Below are 14,838 nucleotides of genomic sequence, written 5' to 3'. Positions count from 1 at the left end.
CATCTGGTTAGCAGGATTTAGGAAACCTGCTTGGTCAGAGATGGAAGGCAGTGGAAGGTGCTTTTCTGACGGGTGCAGTGCTGTTCATTTGACAGTATTGGGCTTACTGTACCAGGGAAGATGGAAAAGCAAGATAGAGTTTATTGATAGACTTCAGAATATTTGAAGCCTTACTGAAGGGAGAGTAAGAGGTTCTTAGGGTAGCCATGGGGCTTTAAAGCTACCACTATTCAAGCAAACCTACTGCAACCAAATTGGTGCTGTTGTGATTGACAGTTCAGATATATCATTGAACTCATTTGACTGTTTTGTTATTTAGTAGCTTGTCTTGTTTTTGCTTGACTTGTTGCTATGTTATTTCCTAACAGCATACCTGAAATACAAATGAATAAGAATTCAAATATGCCGCCTTGAAATCACAGAGCTCAGAAGTTATAAAAACATTTTTTGGGGGTAACTATACCTACAAATAGAGCTCGCTGTCATGTAGACAGTTCTGGAAATACAAAGTACAATGTAATCCACAGTAAATACTTGGAAAAGCCGAACAGGTTTCTCATCTCTTCTGGACTTTCAGAGGAAGAGTATCCACAATGCGGGTTTTACTGAACTGTAAGACGAGCAAAGGCCCAAGGTTTCTCACCACAGTGAGAGAGGAGGATGTTTTTAACACCTGACTTCTTAAAGCTTTCAGAGATTTTTCCATTTCTGTCTTGCTGTTTGAAATGTTCTGTGAAGACCAGGGCTTCTTTAGTGACAGTTTTCCTGGTGACATTTATGAAGCATTGCTTAACAGCCTTCTAAACTTAAACTAGGTTGTGCATTTGTCTGAGAGAATGTACAGGTCTTTGCATGGTTCTGCTGAATTGGGAAATAAGCTGGCAAGGTCCATGTACTGCATCCAGCATTCCTTTCAGCAAATAGTCACAATATTCAGTCTGGCTGTGGTCAGAGTCCTAAACAAAAAAGCTAAATGTGTCTGTGTTGGCAAGCTGCTACAGTGGAAAAGGAACTCAAAACTGTGTAACAAATGTGAAAGTTAAGTCCCACAAAATTCTAGTGAAAAGAGAATGTTGCTTTTAAGTTACTCATGAAATCAGCATCTCCTCCGTCAGCTGGAATGGTACTGTCCGCATAAGCAGTCTGATAACAGCATGTTTTATATAATAATTTTGAACCATTGAGATTAAAAAAAAATACAAATCTTTTTCTCCAATCTATGACTGCTTAGCTTGTGGGCATTTCCTCAGAGCTATTGTCTTCTAATTATCAATGGATTTATTCAGTGAATGCAAAGGCCGTTCAGCTGAACAAAATAGTTGGCTTCCAGGATGGGGGATGACTTCAGAAGTGAGTGAAAAAGCTCCTAAAGGGCAGAGGCACTGTATGATTAAGCCTGTATTTTGGCTTCTGTCATGTCAGGCATGTGCTGTGGAAAAGAGGAGGAAATAACCTACTTTCTTTTGATAGACTGACTTTGCCTGAATTATCTTGGTGTTGATATACCCTTTAAGTCCCACTGATTCATTGTTTGGAAAGTAGAGACTCTTATTGTTGTCCTGCATAATAGCTTTAAAGCTTTGGTTTACTCCCTGGCTTTGCTAGATTTTTTGTTTGGTTTGTTCTGTCCATCTGTAGACAGTTGTCCTTTCTCCTCCTCCTAGATATGCTGCAGTAGCTATGCCTCCTGTAGTGAGCGTACAGTGCACTCTGCCACGGTCTGTATGGGTGTACTTTTATTAAAGTACAAGCTGATTGTTCCATGTTAAGTGCTACTTCTGTACCTGTCTTCCTTCCCCAAGTGCTTGTAACCAGCCTCTTTATAAACCAGTGTTACTGTTTCATGACTGTGAGCCCTGGCAGAACAGAGGTGGAAGCTAAGACATCTCCATGAATGCTGGTAAACAAAATGGGAATTTTGAGTTCTTCCCAGGTTCTGGGCTAGATGGTGATCCACCAGAAGGCAGAGGACCCTGCTTTGTTTCAGGGTAACCCTGGGGAAAGTGGTTGGACTGAACAAATATTTGCTTCCTCTTTCTTAATAACAGGGGTAATAAGAGAACATCTCATATTCTCTTATTCTAGCAGTGATTTCCAGAGGTCTTTAAAAAGGAGCTGGTTTTTTTCACTTCCTGAGCACTCTCTTTTTTCTTTTTTCTTTCTGTTTGTGAGGGGAGGTGTAAGAATAACACTGGAAATAATGTGTAGGTTTTGCCACACTACGTGTTTTTTTTGCTGTTCTTTCTGGTCTGCATTCATTAACTGTCCAAAATAATCATCTGACTTGTTAAAATAAGCAGCACCTTGCTTCACGAAGGTACCTACCTAGCTGCAGAAATAGTTGAAAGAGAAATGGAAATAAACAGTTCTTCATGGCTTGAGTACACAGGGCAAGAAATACTGGAACGAAGTTGTGAGAAGGGAGGTTTGGTTTGGACATCAAGCACCAGGTTCATAGCTGTAGGGACTTTGGAGGATGTAGAGTTGGCTGTGTTCGGAGGCTGTGGGTCGTCTCTCCTGGGTGGGTGTTTGGAGCAGGTTTGGCTGCCATTTGTCAGGAATACAGACTAGCTGAGCTCATGAGGTTACTTGCTACTCAGTTTTCTGTAACAATTAATGTGTTACTTATGTGCTTTCATTATAGTTATATCAGAGACACACTGAGATTCATGCCTAAAGTAGTAAATATTTTTGTAGAAATTATTTTGACAGTGTAGCTATGTGGCAGAGAAATAACACACCATCTGAACTATAACATTTGACTGTTTGACATCAGTTGAGCAGAGTTGTTACTACTTATATTTTTCTGTTTGGAATGAGTTTCGGTTTGCAGATCTGAGAATAAGGGGATAGAAATTCCAGTGCTCACCTCATCCTTTGGGCTCAGGAATGTCCTCATATTTTTCTTCCCAGCAGTTGTCTTCTCAGGAGCAAATCATGCAAAACCTCTGAATTCCCATAGTCATTTGCTTTGATAGATGCTGAGACTTCTGTTAATTGCTGAATTTGTATCATTGTCAGGCTTGGTGTCAAAAGTAGGACAACATTTCGTCATTCTAAGGAACATTCATATTCTGAAGAGTAGCTCTGACTTCAGGGAGAGGAAATGCCTCTAGTTGCAGAATAGGTTGCAATAATGGCTTGATGTAGCATAGGCAAATTCAGATACTCCCTCTTCTTCAGGATTGATGTTGCCTGATATAAATTGGTGACATACAGAACAAAGATTTGTAATAATTGTGTCTGTTTAAGAGAAATATTGTTGTTGCCAGAAGTACTGATGGATGTCTCTTCTTATCACTAAACTTTACAGGAAGCCTGGGAACATTTTTGAGTGGGTAATTTACCCTTACTCATTCTTTCCTATCCCTGTTCCATTCCTTAATCTCGGTGTAAGTGAGACCATGTAACATATATCTTGTTTTTAATCTGGTATATTGACTTGAAGTAAAAGAATCTTGGCTTCTGTAAATTGTTGTGTTTTAGCAGGCTGAAAGCAGTTGTACTGAATTACAGCATGTGAGGGTCTGACTGTAACTCTTCAGACTATGTAGTTAGATGTGCTGCACTCTTAACAGTAGTGCTCCCTACTGGAGTTAATGACAATGAAAATTACTGAAAGTAGTGAAAAGGAATTGAAAAATTCACCCTGCTGGAGTGAATTACACCTCTGGAGTAAAATGGCATGAGCCATTTTGCTTTCTGTAGTGCCTGTTGCATTTAGAACATAGTCACGTTTACTGCGAAGCACAAAGTTTGAAACTGCACCACATATCCTTTGTGCTGCCCTGAGACTGCTCCTAAACTTGATGGTTCTGATTTCTTGCTGAAGTTGGTGGCCTGTTGCATCAGGCATGTGGTAGTGTAAAAAGTGCCTGTTCTGTCACCTTCCCAAGGAGTCCACCTAATCCCAGCAGTTTGCTGGAGAAATAGCAACACTGTCATCATACTCCTGGTGTTCAGCACCCTGGAGTCTGCAGCCAGGAGGCAGGTGGCTCTTCAACCCATCCGCTAGCAATGTGGTCTCAGACCAGAGTTATCACAAAGTACAATTCTGTGAACTTATCCTTTTGCCATCTGTAAGGAGCTGGATTTTTTGGGTACCCCTTCTCTTCAAACAATTGCCCCTCTCTTGGGGCCTGTTGCAGTGTTCCCATGGCTAAGTCTTTAAACACGTGATGGGATTGTTAAGAGGCATGGTCCTGTTTTTTCAGAGACCTGCTTGCCTTCAGTCAACAGAAGATGACACTCCTTGTAGCTGCTGGGATTTGTTCAGATGGAAAAAGAAAACTTGATTACAGATGAGCCGTATTTGATGTTGAAAATGCAGTGATGAGTTGGAGGTTGTTGTGTGAAAAAGGAGTGAGAATCTCAGGGTGTGGGGGCTTATGATAAAGAATGAAAGCTGCTGTAAAGTTGAAGGTGGGGAGAACACAATTGTCCCGCCTGCATCTGGTCTGGGAAGCTATTTATAAACATATTTGATTCTTAAAAGGAATACTTAAAATTTTCGAGCCTAAAATATGTGTGAGTACAGAGAGATATTCCAGTTCAGGGCAGGAGGAGTAAAGTTGCATTTAAATACCTGATGAAGACTTTGTCCATGTTTCTCCATCTACTGTGTTTCATGTTTTTTTGAAGATAACCTTTTAAAGATGACATGGTTTGGATAGGGATCATCTGTAACATTTGCAGACACCTGCTACTGGAAAAAAGAACTCCTCAGTATTAAATCTACCATTTTATTGCCTGGGGTCTATGAACATAAAGTGATGTGTATGGCAGGGGTCGGGGGGAAATTCTCACAAATCGATGAGCCTTGGGTCAGCTTTTACAGTTCAGGCAAGAAACGAAGTTAGGAGTTGTAATGATGCATCTAGGGAAATGCGTGCCCAGTGTGTATGAAAAAAAGGCAAATTGAACGCTAGACATTATTAGTAAAAGAACGGGGAAGGGTGACACAAAAGCCACTTCTATGCTGCTATATGAACTCACGGTGTGTGCATACTGTCTGCACAGTGGCTGAACTGCTGGTGAGTCCATAGGAGTATCATGCAGCTTTAGATATTCAGGAAGGCTTTTTCTTTCCCCCTTTTTTTTTTTTTTTTTAATCAGCCTTGTAATTCTTCCATGTAATCTGTGTAAATTTATAGGGCTTTTTGTAGAGGATTGTAGAGATTTTTCATTTATGTAATACGTCTACATATATCAGGCCATCCAGTCAGTAAACTCTCCAAGACAGGGATGACTTCCAAGTCTTACATTTAACAAGATGCCCTAGAGAATTACTGCTTTTCATTTAGTTTTATTTATGTTCCCATTAATGAGCTGAGTATGTTCTTTAATGCATTGCACTTAAAGTTTTCCAGAAATGAAAAATTTATTATGCACTCATAGCTGGGAAAACAATTCTGAGTTACTAGGCCATTCCTGGCTGCGCTAGTGGTTTGTTTTAAAAACAGGAACAAACCCTTTAGTCAGCTAGGCCATTCAGTAATCTATAACCTTTCTGAAAAGATTAGAATAAACTTTTGCAGGCCCTTGCTGGGAATTACAGCTTCTGCAGGTGACAAAATGCGAGTGAGTTACAGCACTCACAGATGACAATGAACAACAAGAAACTATTGTTTTCCAAGTCATCCAGTCAATACTGAGGACTTGTGGTGTTGTCACTTAATGTCAGGGTATGAAATTTTCCTAGTACTGGCTCTGTGACAGGCAGCGGGCCAAAACACTGTGTTGTTTCTTGGTAGTCACTGGAGTTTGCTGTTGGTCTGCGGTGTGCCAGTGCATCTCAGGTTTGCATGGAAGGAGCACTCAGCTGCTGGAACTTGCCTCTGTCTTCAGGTACAAGACCTCTCTTCAAGAGTCCTGAATGTGACCTGTGGCAATGAAGGGTGATGGTGGTTCCTTTCTAAGTACCAGACCATGTCCTGCAAAACCCATAGGTTGTGGCACCTTGCAGTGAACATAAAAGGAGGGATTTTTTGGAAGAAGGAGTGGGTGTTGCTGTGGCTTCTGGAACTGGTGCAACTTAATTGAGATGTAAGAAGCAGCGGCAGAGGGGCAGAAGGCTACTGGCAGGTCAACAAATCCAGACAACAGACAGTTGGAGGAGAAATTGCAATTTACTTTGCAGGTGCATTTGTTAAGCTCAGAATAAGTCCTTACTGAAATGAGAGAAGTGCTCTTGCCTTAAGAACCCACCTGTGAATAGGTGCACAGTCAGTCATGTGTTAAAATGATCAGACTTCCAGAAGAGAATCAAATCCATTTTGGTCTTTTTGTTGACATTCCGTGATCCTCCTTGGAGAGCAATTTAGTAGCTCTGTTTTTAAGTGTTTAGCAAATGTAAAATTAGATTTATAAATACAATTGTTAAAGTTAAAATGTTAAAATAAAAATTTACAAATAAATTTGCTTGAAAAACAGCAAAACTGGATTGTGATGAGTATCTCCTCAGAGTGGAAACAAAAGTAATTTTCAACACCACCTAGGATTTTCCTCAGGACTGGATGGTCTTGTCATGCATAGGAGAAGATGATGTGTTAAATTTGGTATTTCTTGGGCAATTCTCACCCAGCCATCATTTGTGTGGGACACAGACACATTGCTAGAGTCTGCACAGGACATAATCCACCTTTTTCTTCTTTCAGCTTTTGGATTCTGCTTTGAAGTCTGTCTTGAGGACAGAGAAAAAGGGTTATTTGGAAAAAGTGTGGCATATTGGAGGGTGTAAATAGCTGTTGCTTTGCTAACAAGTGTTGCACAGCTCATGAGTTATAGCGATCATAGAATCATGAGGTCCAACTGTTAACCCATCACTGCCAAGCCCATCACTAAACCACACGCCTAAGCACCGCTTCTACATGTTTTTTAAATACCCCCAGGGATGGTGATTCCACCACCTCCCTGGGCAGCCTGTTCCAATGCTTCACCACACTTTCAGTGAAGAAAGTTTTCATGATCTCCAATCTAAACCTCCCCTGGTGCAACTTGAGGCTGTTTCCTCTTGTCCTGTCGCTTCTTACTTGGGAGAAGAGACCGACCCCCACCCGCCCACAGCCTCCTGTCAGGCAGCTGTAGAGAGCAGCAAGGTCCCCCCTGAGCCTCCAGACTGAACACCCCCAGCCCCCTCAGCGGCTCCCCACAAGACCTGTGCCCCAGCCCCTTCCCCAGCCCCGCTGCCCGTCTCTGGACACGCTGCAGCCCCTCTACGTCCCCCTTGCAGAGAGGGGCCCAGACCTGAACACAGGGTTCGAGGGGCGGCCTCAGCAGTGCCCAGTGCAGGGGGACGGTCACTGCCCTGGTCCTGCTGGCCACCCTGCTGGGGACACCGGCCAGGGTGCTGCTGGCCGCCTGGGCCCCCTGGGCACACTGCTGGCTCCTGCCCAGCCGGCCGTCACCCAGCACCCCCAGGCCCTTTCCCACCAGGCCCTTTCCAGCCGCTCTGCCCCAGCCTGTAGCGCTGCGTGGGGCTGGTGTGACCCAAGGGCAGGACCCGGCACTGAGCCCTGCTGAACCTCACACCACTGGCCTGGGCCCATCGCTCCAGCCTGCCTAGGTCCCTCTGCAGGGCCCAGCTTTTATGTCCTGCCTTCCTAGGGACAGCTGAGGGAGATGTTTTATATTTCCTTGCAAGTGTATGTTGGAGAGTGGCTGGCTGTATATTCACTGGGTGTTGCTGTACATATATATTGCCTTTTTCTTTATTAAATTACCAAGTCGAACAAAATGTGACTGGGGAAGTAACCCTAGGAAGTGAAGGCACTTGGGCAAAGACCACTGTAAAGCCACATCTCATGGTTGGTGTGGGCATGGAGCAGTCCTGTGGTGCCTGATGGCCACCTGGCTTCTTGCTGTGCTTTGGGAATATCTAATTTTTCATATAATTGAAGTAATTTATTATTGAATAGAGGAGGGGAACAAGGGAAAATTGTCAAATATTGTTGCTGCTGTACACCTGACCATATAGTTAGGTGCTCAGAGAGACCATGAAAAGTCCCCCAAATCTGCAGGTACATGTTTTGTGGATTCTGTCAGTGTATCTGGAAATTGCCTCTCTTCATTTTCCCTCAATATGCTATAGCTTCATTCAGTTTAAACCTGGATATGGATGCCTTGTATTGAAAGTCCAATGTGAAGGTTGCAGGCACTGTTTTCTTCCAATACACCTCAAGTGTTTGTCTCTCCCTTCATCCATACTGTTAGGTACTTTTGGTAGTGCTGAAAATGCTTAACTAAAGGATGCACTGAGTGCTCCTGCCTTTCACACCTTAGTGAAACCATCACTTTTGTATACAGTATCTGAAAGCTGCATTTGAAATTGCTTTGTTGTGACTTAGACAATCCATAGATGCATCTGCTGGTGGCTCATCACTGAGTTTGTATGGAGAAATCTTCTGCCTATAAATAGAACAGCCTGTCTTCTTCTGCTAAATGATTTTACCTCAAATTTTGCATTTCGTATTCTGAAACTTCATGCAGCATCTTCTGGCTTGTTTTTCCTGGTGAAAGACCATCCCTTAAAAAACACCAAACCTCTCCTGGCTGTCAGAACTTCAGGCTTAATTGCATTCCCTCTCCAGTGCTACTGACACAAATTTAGAATTCACACCCCCCAGTACTGTTCATACTTCAGTTTGGCCTGCTGCCATTTCTGCGCCCCTCCCCCCCCACCCCCCCTTTCTTTGGGGAGCGTTGAAAAGAGAAGCAAAATGGTGCCTTGTAAGAGTTAGTGCACCCCCTGAGGAATTCTGTGGGACAGGAAAAAGAAATGTAGCTGGAGCGTGTGCATCCTCCCTGCCAAATCTGAAGCATGTGACAGGCAGAGGAGGGATGTGTGAGTACCTACTGAAAAACGTGTGAAAATCTTCTGTGGAGAATGTTACAGTCTCTGTTTGGACCCTACTGATCTCCTGCCATTTGTCTCTTGATATTTCTTAATTGTTTTTTTGCAAATACTTCAATCTTTTCCACAAAATTTTTGGAAATTCATTATTTTGTGTTGTCTTTCTTGATATGCAGTCAAGCAGTTAAAAGCTTTATGCACCTTCCTGTTTTTCTCCTTGCATGAAACCTTTATTCACTTTTTGGTTTACCGCTTTTCTGAAATTGCTGGTTTGAATAAGTCTTCAGTATTATTTTTCTGTGCCACGAGATGTTTCCTCAGCTGAACCATGGGATGCTGTCTTTATGCAGGGCCGTATTTTGCTGCTTCTGTCACCACAAAGAGAAAACTGAGTGGTATTATGTTCAGGCACAACTCACAACTTGAGTTGTCTGAATAAATGGACATCATCTCTCAAGATTCTTGCCCATGGAAGGAGCTTCACATCTGTTGGCTGATTCGGAGCCTTCTGAATTCCCTGAGACGTTTGTGTAGGGCTTGGTTAACCTGTGTATTGAGTTACTGTATGTGCACTTAAAGCCAGTAGCCACTTGGAGATACTGGTCTTGCAGACCTCAGTTGCCAGCTGCTTCTTGCCGATCATAAAATTTATGGGAGCAGTCTGTAGTGTCTTGCTCTGTGCTTTGCTTTCTAGTTTGCCTGCTTCTGAACCAGAAAAACAAAGGAAAACTGCGCCATTTCACTGAATTTCATTACTCACTGATGCTTTCTCCTTGACAAGTTCTCACCCCTTTATGAAGTTCTTGACAGCTGCCTATTTGTATTTGAAGCTTCATATTGATGCCTTTTGTGGGTTGGAGCTGTGGGAACCTTTGTCGCCATGCTTCTGCCTGCAGGGGCCAGCCCTCCTGACCTAGACAGGTTCAGCTGAGCTTCAGGCACCACCTGAGACAGGGAAAAGACTGGGGCAGATGTCTTCTGTCAGTGGCAGGGCATGTATGGTACATTTCAGACTAGCTAGTAGTGGGCAGGGAGCATCTCTCCTGCAACCTTTACAGACTTGTTCTCACAGCAACTAGCTGACCCTTCTGAAAGCATCCATAGACGTGTTGTGGAGACCTGAGGAGAGAGTAGGTTATGTCCATCAACATCCATGTTGTTCTAATATACATAAGTGTGATAAAGAATTCACCAGTTCTCCGTGTGGGGTCATACCTGTGTTCTGGAATAGGAGATGCATGTTTCCTCTGCCTGGACAATCCCTTTGTTCTCTTTGGTCTCTTATGTGCTGATGGGCTGTCTGCTCCTTCCTCCATAGTGACTGCGTGCAACTGTCTTGGGCATCTGCATTTTCAGCTCTGAGAATCTGGTTTATTATACCTTCATTGACTGTTTCCACCCCTTACCTGCCTTATTTAGTCACGAATGCTATCAACCTTAGAGATGCACTTAATACTGCACAGCACCCAGCAGAAGGTTTGGATCTGCTCCGTTCCCACTTCCTTTCATCAATGCAGTAATCACTCTGTGTTCAACCATGGATGATGAATAATAATGTGTTTATACGCAGCGGTGACTTGCAGTGCTACTTCTTTTTGATTTGCAGACTAATGAAAAACAAATGTTTGCCTGCTGCTTGCATTAAGATGAGCGCCAGTGTGAAAGAGGTTATCGTTCTTTTTGTGCCAGATAAAAGGAAAGGTTGCTTGGCATGGACTAGCGGTAAATCACAGAGAAGTGGATCTGGATTTTAATGCTTGAGTTGGCATGGGAGGCAGCAGTGTTGTGAAATCGGAAGTCAATGAGCTGGAGAAGGGAGAAGAGAGGAAAGGAAAATGGTCTGCTTTTGGTGGCAATGGCCCGCAGATGGGAAGCTTGAAGTGCATAGGGGTTTTCTCCATTTCTGGTGAAACTTAGGAAGCAGTACAGCATGCTTCTGAAAAGCAGGCATGTGTGAAAACCTCCTGTGTACAGCAACAAGCAGGCACGGGGAGAGGTCTGTGCTTCCACACGAGGTCAGAGCCTGAGCACCTGTGTAAGACTTTGCGCTGGAACTGCTAAGGGTAGTTCTGAAATAAGAGGGACTCTAAAGCTGTAGCTGCACAGCTTACTAGCTCCTCATTAATGCAGGGTGGTGGGAATGGAATAAAGAGTGCCTTGTTTTCTTTGAACAGCTTAACATCATGTAAATCCATGGTAAGAAGCTGTGGAAAATATGATCCCGATGAGAACGGATTTTTTCGAATGCTGTCTTGCTTAAAAGCGTACTTTGTGGAGATCAGGTGGAATTCTAAACCTGTGCTTCCACAGTAGAAGCAATAATTAGTTGCTCTTGACTTTCAAAGCTGCATGCAAATGGTGACCTTTAATTTAGTATCCTTCGTCCATTAGTCTCAGTGTGTAACAGTACTGTGGTTTCTCTCATTTATTCCTGTCACACGCATTAGCTTGTAGAATAAGTTTACTTTCAAATGTGTGTGTCTGCTTTGGCTACATCGAAGAAGCTGTTTTGGACTTTAGATTGTTTAAAATATATTTTGAAATTTAAGAGCTCATTGTGGTGCTTATGGGGAGAAGGTGTGGGAGGGCATGACTCGCTGTAGGCCTGTAATGTATTGGTTTAAACCCTCCTTCTTTTTCCATTGCCAATGCCTTAGTAACAAAGTGAGATGGAGTTCACACGCTGCCTGAAGTGTGGCAGTCATGTACATCCTCAAACCTAGGGGAGAGCAAGTGTGATTAAAAAGATATGTTCCTAATTGTGTTTGACTCCATATCATTTTTTGTTTTGTTTCCCACAAAATCCCTTATTTGTGAAGATTTGCTCACGGTTCTTATTTTATTTCCACAGTTTGCAACTTCATGTCTCATGAGAAGTGCCTCAAGAATGTCAAGATACCATGCTCATGTATTGCTCCAAGCCTTGTAAGGGTGAGTAAAGCACACATTGCCTTTTCCCTGTCTTGGGATAATGGCACAAATTTATTACTATTGAACATGGTGTAGTACAGTAGTGGCTTGTTGGTATTGTAATCCTTCAATCGTGTTAGTCATCACCAAGGCTTTTGTAGCCGCTCAAAGGCAAAGTTTCATCTCCTTTGAAAAGTCCCTGCTATGGGCAGCTGTGGATAGTCTGTCTTTTGAAGAGCAGTTATTTGCATTCTTTAAATACTACTAGATATTCTTACTTGTGTGTCATTACCTGGAAGCCTTGCAGTAACATAGCGGGCCAACTGATTGGTATCAGTCCTGTCAGAAAACTGTACCGTGTGTCATACTGAAGAAGAACTCTCTGTACGCCACCAATGTTTTTACAGCAATTGCATCTTACTGGGAAAATACTAAAGCTTCTCTGTCTAGGGAAGGGGCTGTGTTTAGCCTCTGTTGATTGCTGCACCTTAAGAATTTGCTTGCTTATTGTGTCCAGAGAATAAAGTCATTGCATTAAAAGCATAGGATTTCAAAGTAAAAAAAATCTGAGGGCAGGACTTCAGCTGATGGTAATAACTCAAATTTATTTATTATGGTAATTAATAAAGTACTTGCTTTCAGATGCCCTGTGACTTTCTCTCGCACAAGACTTCATGCTTAAGAGATTGTTTTTAAAAGGTCTGAAAGATGAATCAACATTAAAGAAGATAATAGGATGCAACTAAGGCATTAAGAAGTTAAACTGATGAGAAGACGAAGTGTATTATCCGCTTGGGAAAAGATGACAGAAAGGGAAAAAACGGGAAGGAGATCAGAAACTTACTGGAGAAGTAGTAAAACACTGCAAATGCCTTAAAGAGCCATATCCAAAAGTCAAAGGAAACACGGCTGTAAAATCAGAATCATGTACCTTACAGACTTCTCTGACTAAAAGCACATTTATGGGAACACATTGTGTAGACTTGGGAACCTGTGAAGCAGATCTGCTTCCCTTCTTTGTATTCTAGAAAGCTTTACAAATTCCTTTATGTTGTGGAAACCTATACAGGGGGTAGGACAGGAAAGTCTGAAACAGTATTTTGAAGTTACATGAATTGGATAGAGAGAAATCAGCCAGCCGCTTGTTTTCCTTATATTTGCTTTGTCTAGATGATAATGCTGTTAGGCTTACTACACACTTCCTCTTCCCCACATACTTTTCATCTTGAGAGGTATAACTTAGGTGAAAAAAACTTGTCCAATACATAGGAAGTTGCCAGTGAAATAGTAAGAAATAATTGCTCCCAGAACCCGCGGTAAAGGGACACATAGATAGAAATGATATTGCTAGGAATTAGCAACTACTACTGTTGCAGTACGCTGGCAATCAGTCATTGTAGCATGGGAAAAGGAACAGAGTCAGATGATATAGGTATCTTTGCAAGGACCCTTGGGGGGATGATAAATCCAACTGGGAAACAATTCAGAGTGTTAGAGCTGTAAACATTTGTGACGGCTTCTTTTGTGAATGTGCTCTAAATATAATTCATTGTTAAAAATAGCATTTGTTCCTTTGCCTTTGCATGGTAAAAATCCTGCATTTAAACTTATTAATGCTTCCACTGGCATTAGTTGTGGATGTCATTGTGGGGTTTTTTTGTTCTTTTACCAGTCCCTGTTCTTTACCTGCCCCAACACATAAATTTTATCTAATAGTTTGCACATAAAATTAACTATTGTTGCTGAGCAGTAGAATTTATCTGAGAGTGGTTGTCAGCACTCAAAAGCTGTTTGCAGTTCAGTGTTGCTGTATTTAGCTGCAAAGTGTCTTCTGCGTTATCCATGCTGAGCTGTAATGACTATGTTTTGAAAATACTGGATTGTGCTATTCTTTCTGGACAGTGTTGTCCTCCCTGACGTGGTCATCTAAGTTTCATTAATCCTGGGTCTGCTGTGCAAGTGAAGTCTGCCATATGGGAGACGTCGTTTTGCGTGCAGGCTCTGTCGAAGTAAATATTGAACTTGGCATTTGCTTAAAAACCATAACAGAGCAAAAAGCAAATGGTAATCATTTAGAGAATGTGTGGAAAGTTTATTTTCTTAATCTCCCTTCTCTCCTTTCAGATTATTTATTATTTCTTTATGAAAAGGTCCAATGTAGGAGGGAACACTGGTGGGATTTTTTTTCTGGTAGTTGCTTCTAGTACATCAATATTCAGTATATTACAGAAATGAGATGGTGAGTTGTTGTTTTTTACTTTAACCTCCTGGATTTCATCTAGAGAAGGTGGCAACTGTTAAACCTCATCAGAGTCTGTATCATTTGATAATAAATCAAACTGTCAGATAATAATTTTTCAGCAGATGTTTCATGGAAACTTTCATTCCTGAGAGTAGTGTTTCCTTCCCAGTGTCAAGTAAAGGCCCACAGAGTCACAACCATGCCATGATTGCATCCAGTCTCAGATCATTCTTTTTGTTCACCCTGAGAATATTTTTTCCACTATTATTAATCATTATCACCTGTATTCAGTGTTCTAGACTGGGTCCAGGTCATGATGTTGCAAAACAAGACTTCATGGATCAGTCTTCTGAACAAGCTTATGGTTTTTATGGTTTGCAGGGGAAATGATTTGTTCCACTGGTAAGGTTTTGGCAACTGTACCAAATGCAGACCCTCTCTTTCCCACATTCCCTTATGTTTCTACTCTGAGATACATGTTCAAAAAAAAAGGCGGGGGACGGGGGACAGGGGATGGACAGACATGGGGACACCCACACCCAACACAAAACAGAGTAACAGTGAAAACAAAACCTCTTTGATTGGGTGTGAAATGTCAAGTTTTACTTTCCCATGTTAGGTTGGCATTGAAGCTGTATTACAAATTTTTTACCTCTTAAGTTTGCCCTAGAAGTGTGTATGTGTTTTCTGTATAACTGTTCTTTGCAAACTAAATGGAAATGATAGTATATTGAACGTGGTTTTACTGAAGCTGGGCGTTTGCTATGCTTGTTTTTCCTTAGGGTTGACGGGCTGCTCATGAAACTTTCTTGTGTGCTTTTGTTCTTAAAGCCAG

The 14,838-nt window shown here is 42.1% G+C and overlaps 1 protein-coding gene across 2 annotated transcripts in view; it reads left to right on the top strand.

The window, feature by feature from the left end:
- Positions 1-14,838, top strand: part of DGKQ (diacylglycerol kinase theta) — a 109,127-nt gene that overhangs the window by 14,832 nt on the left and 79,457 nt on the right. For both annotated transcript variants that reach the window (XM_040579449.1, XM_040579450.1), the window contains exon 2: positions 11,703-11,782. In XM_040579449.1, the coding sequence (XP_040435383.1) occupies positions 11,703-11,782 (80 nt within the window). The remainder of the gene's footprint in view (positions 1-11,702; positions 11,783-14,838) is intronic.

The sequence above is a fragment of the Falco naumanni genome, chromosome Z, assembly GCF_017639655.2.
Source record: "Falco naumanni isolate bFalNau1 chromosome Z, bFalNau1.pat, whole genome shotgun sequence".
NCBI lineage: Eukaryota > Metazoa > Chordata > Aves > Falconiformes > Falconidae > Falco > Falco naumanni.
This window is presented reverse-complemented; position numbering and strand designations above follow the sequence as displayed.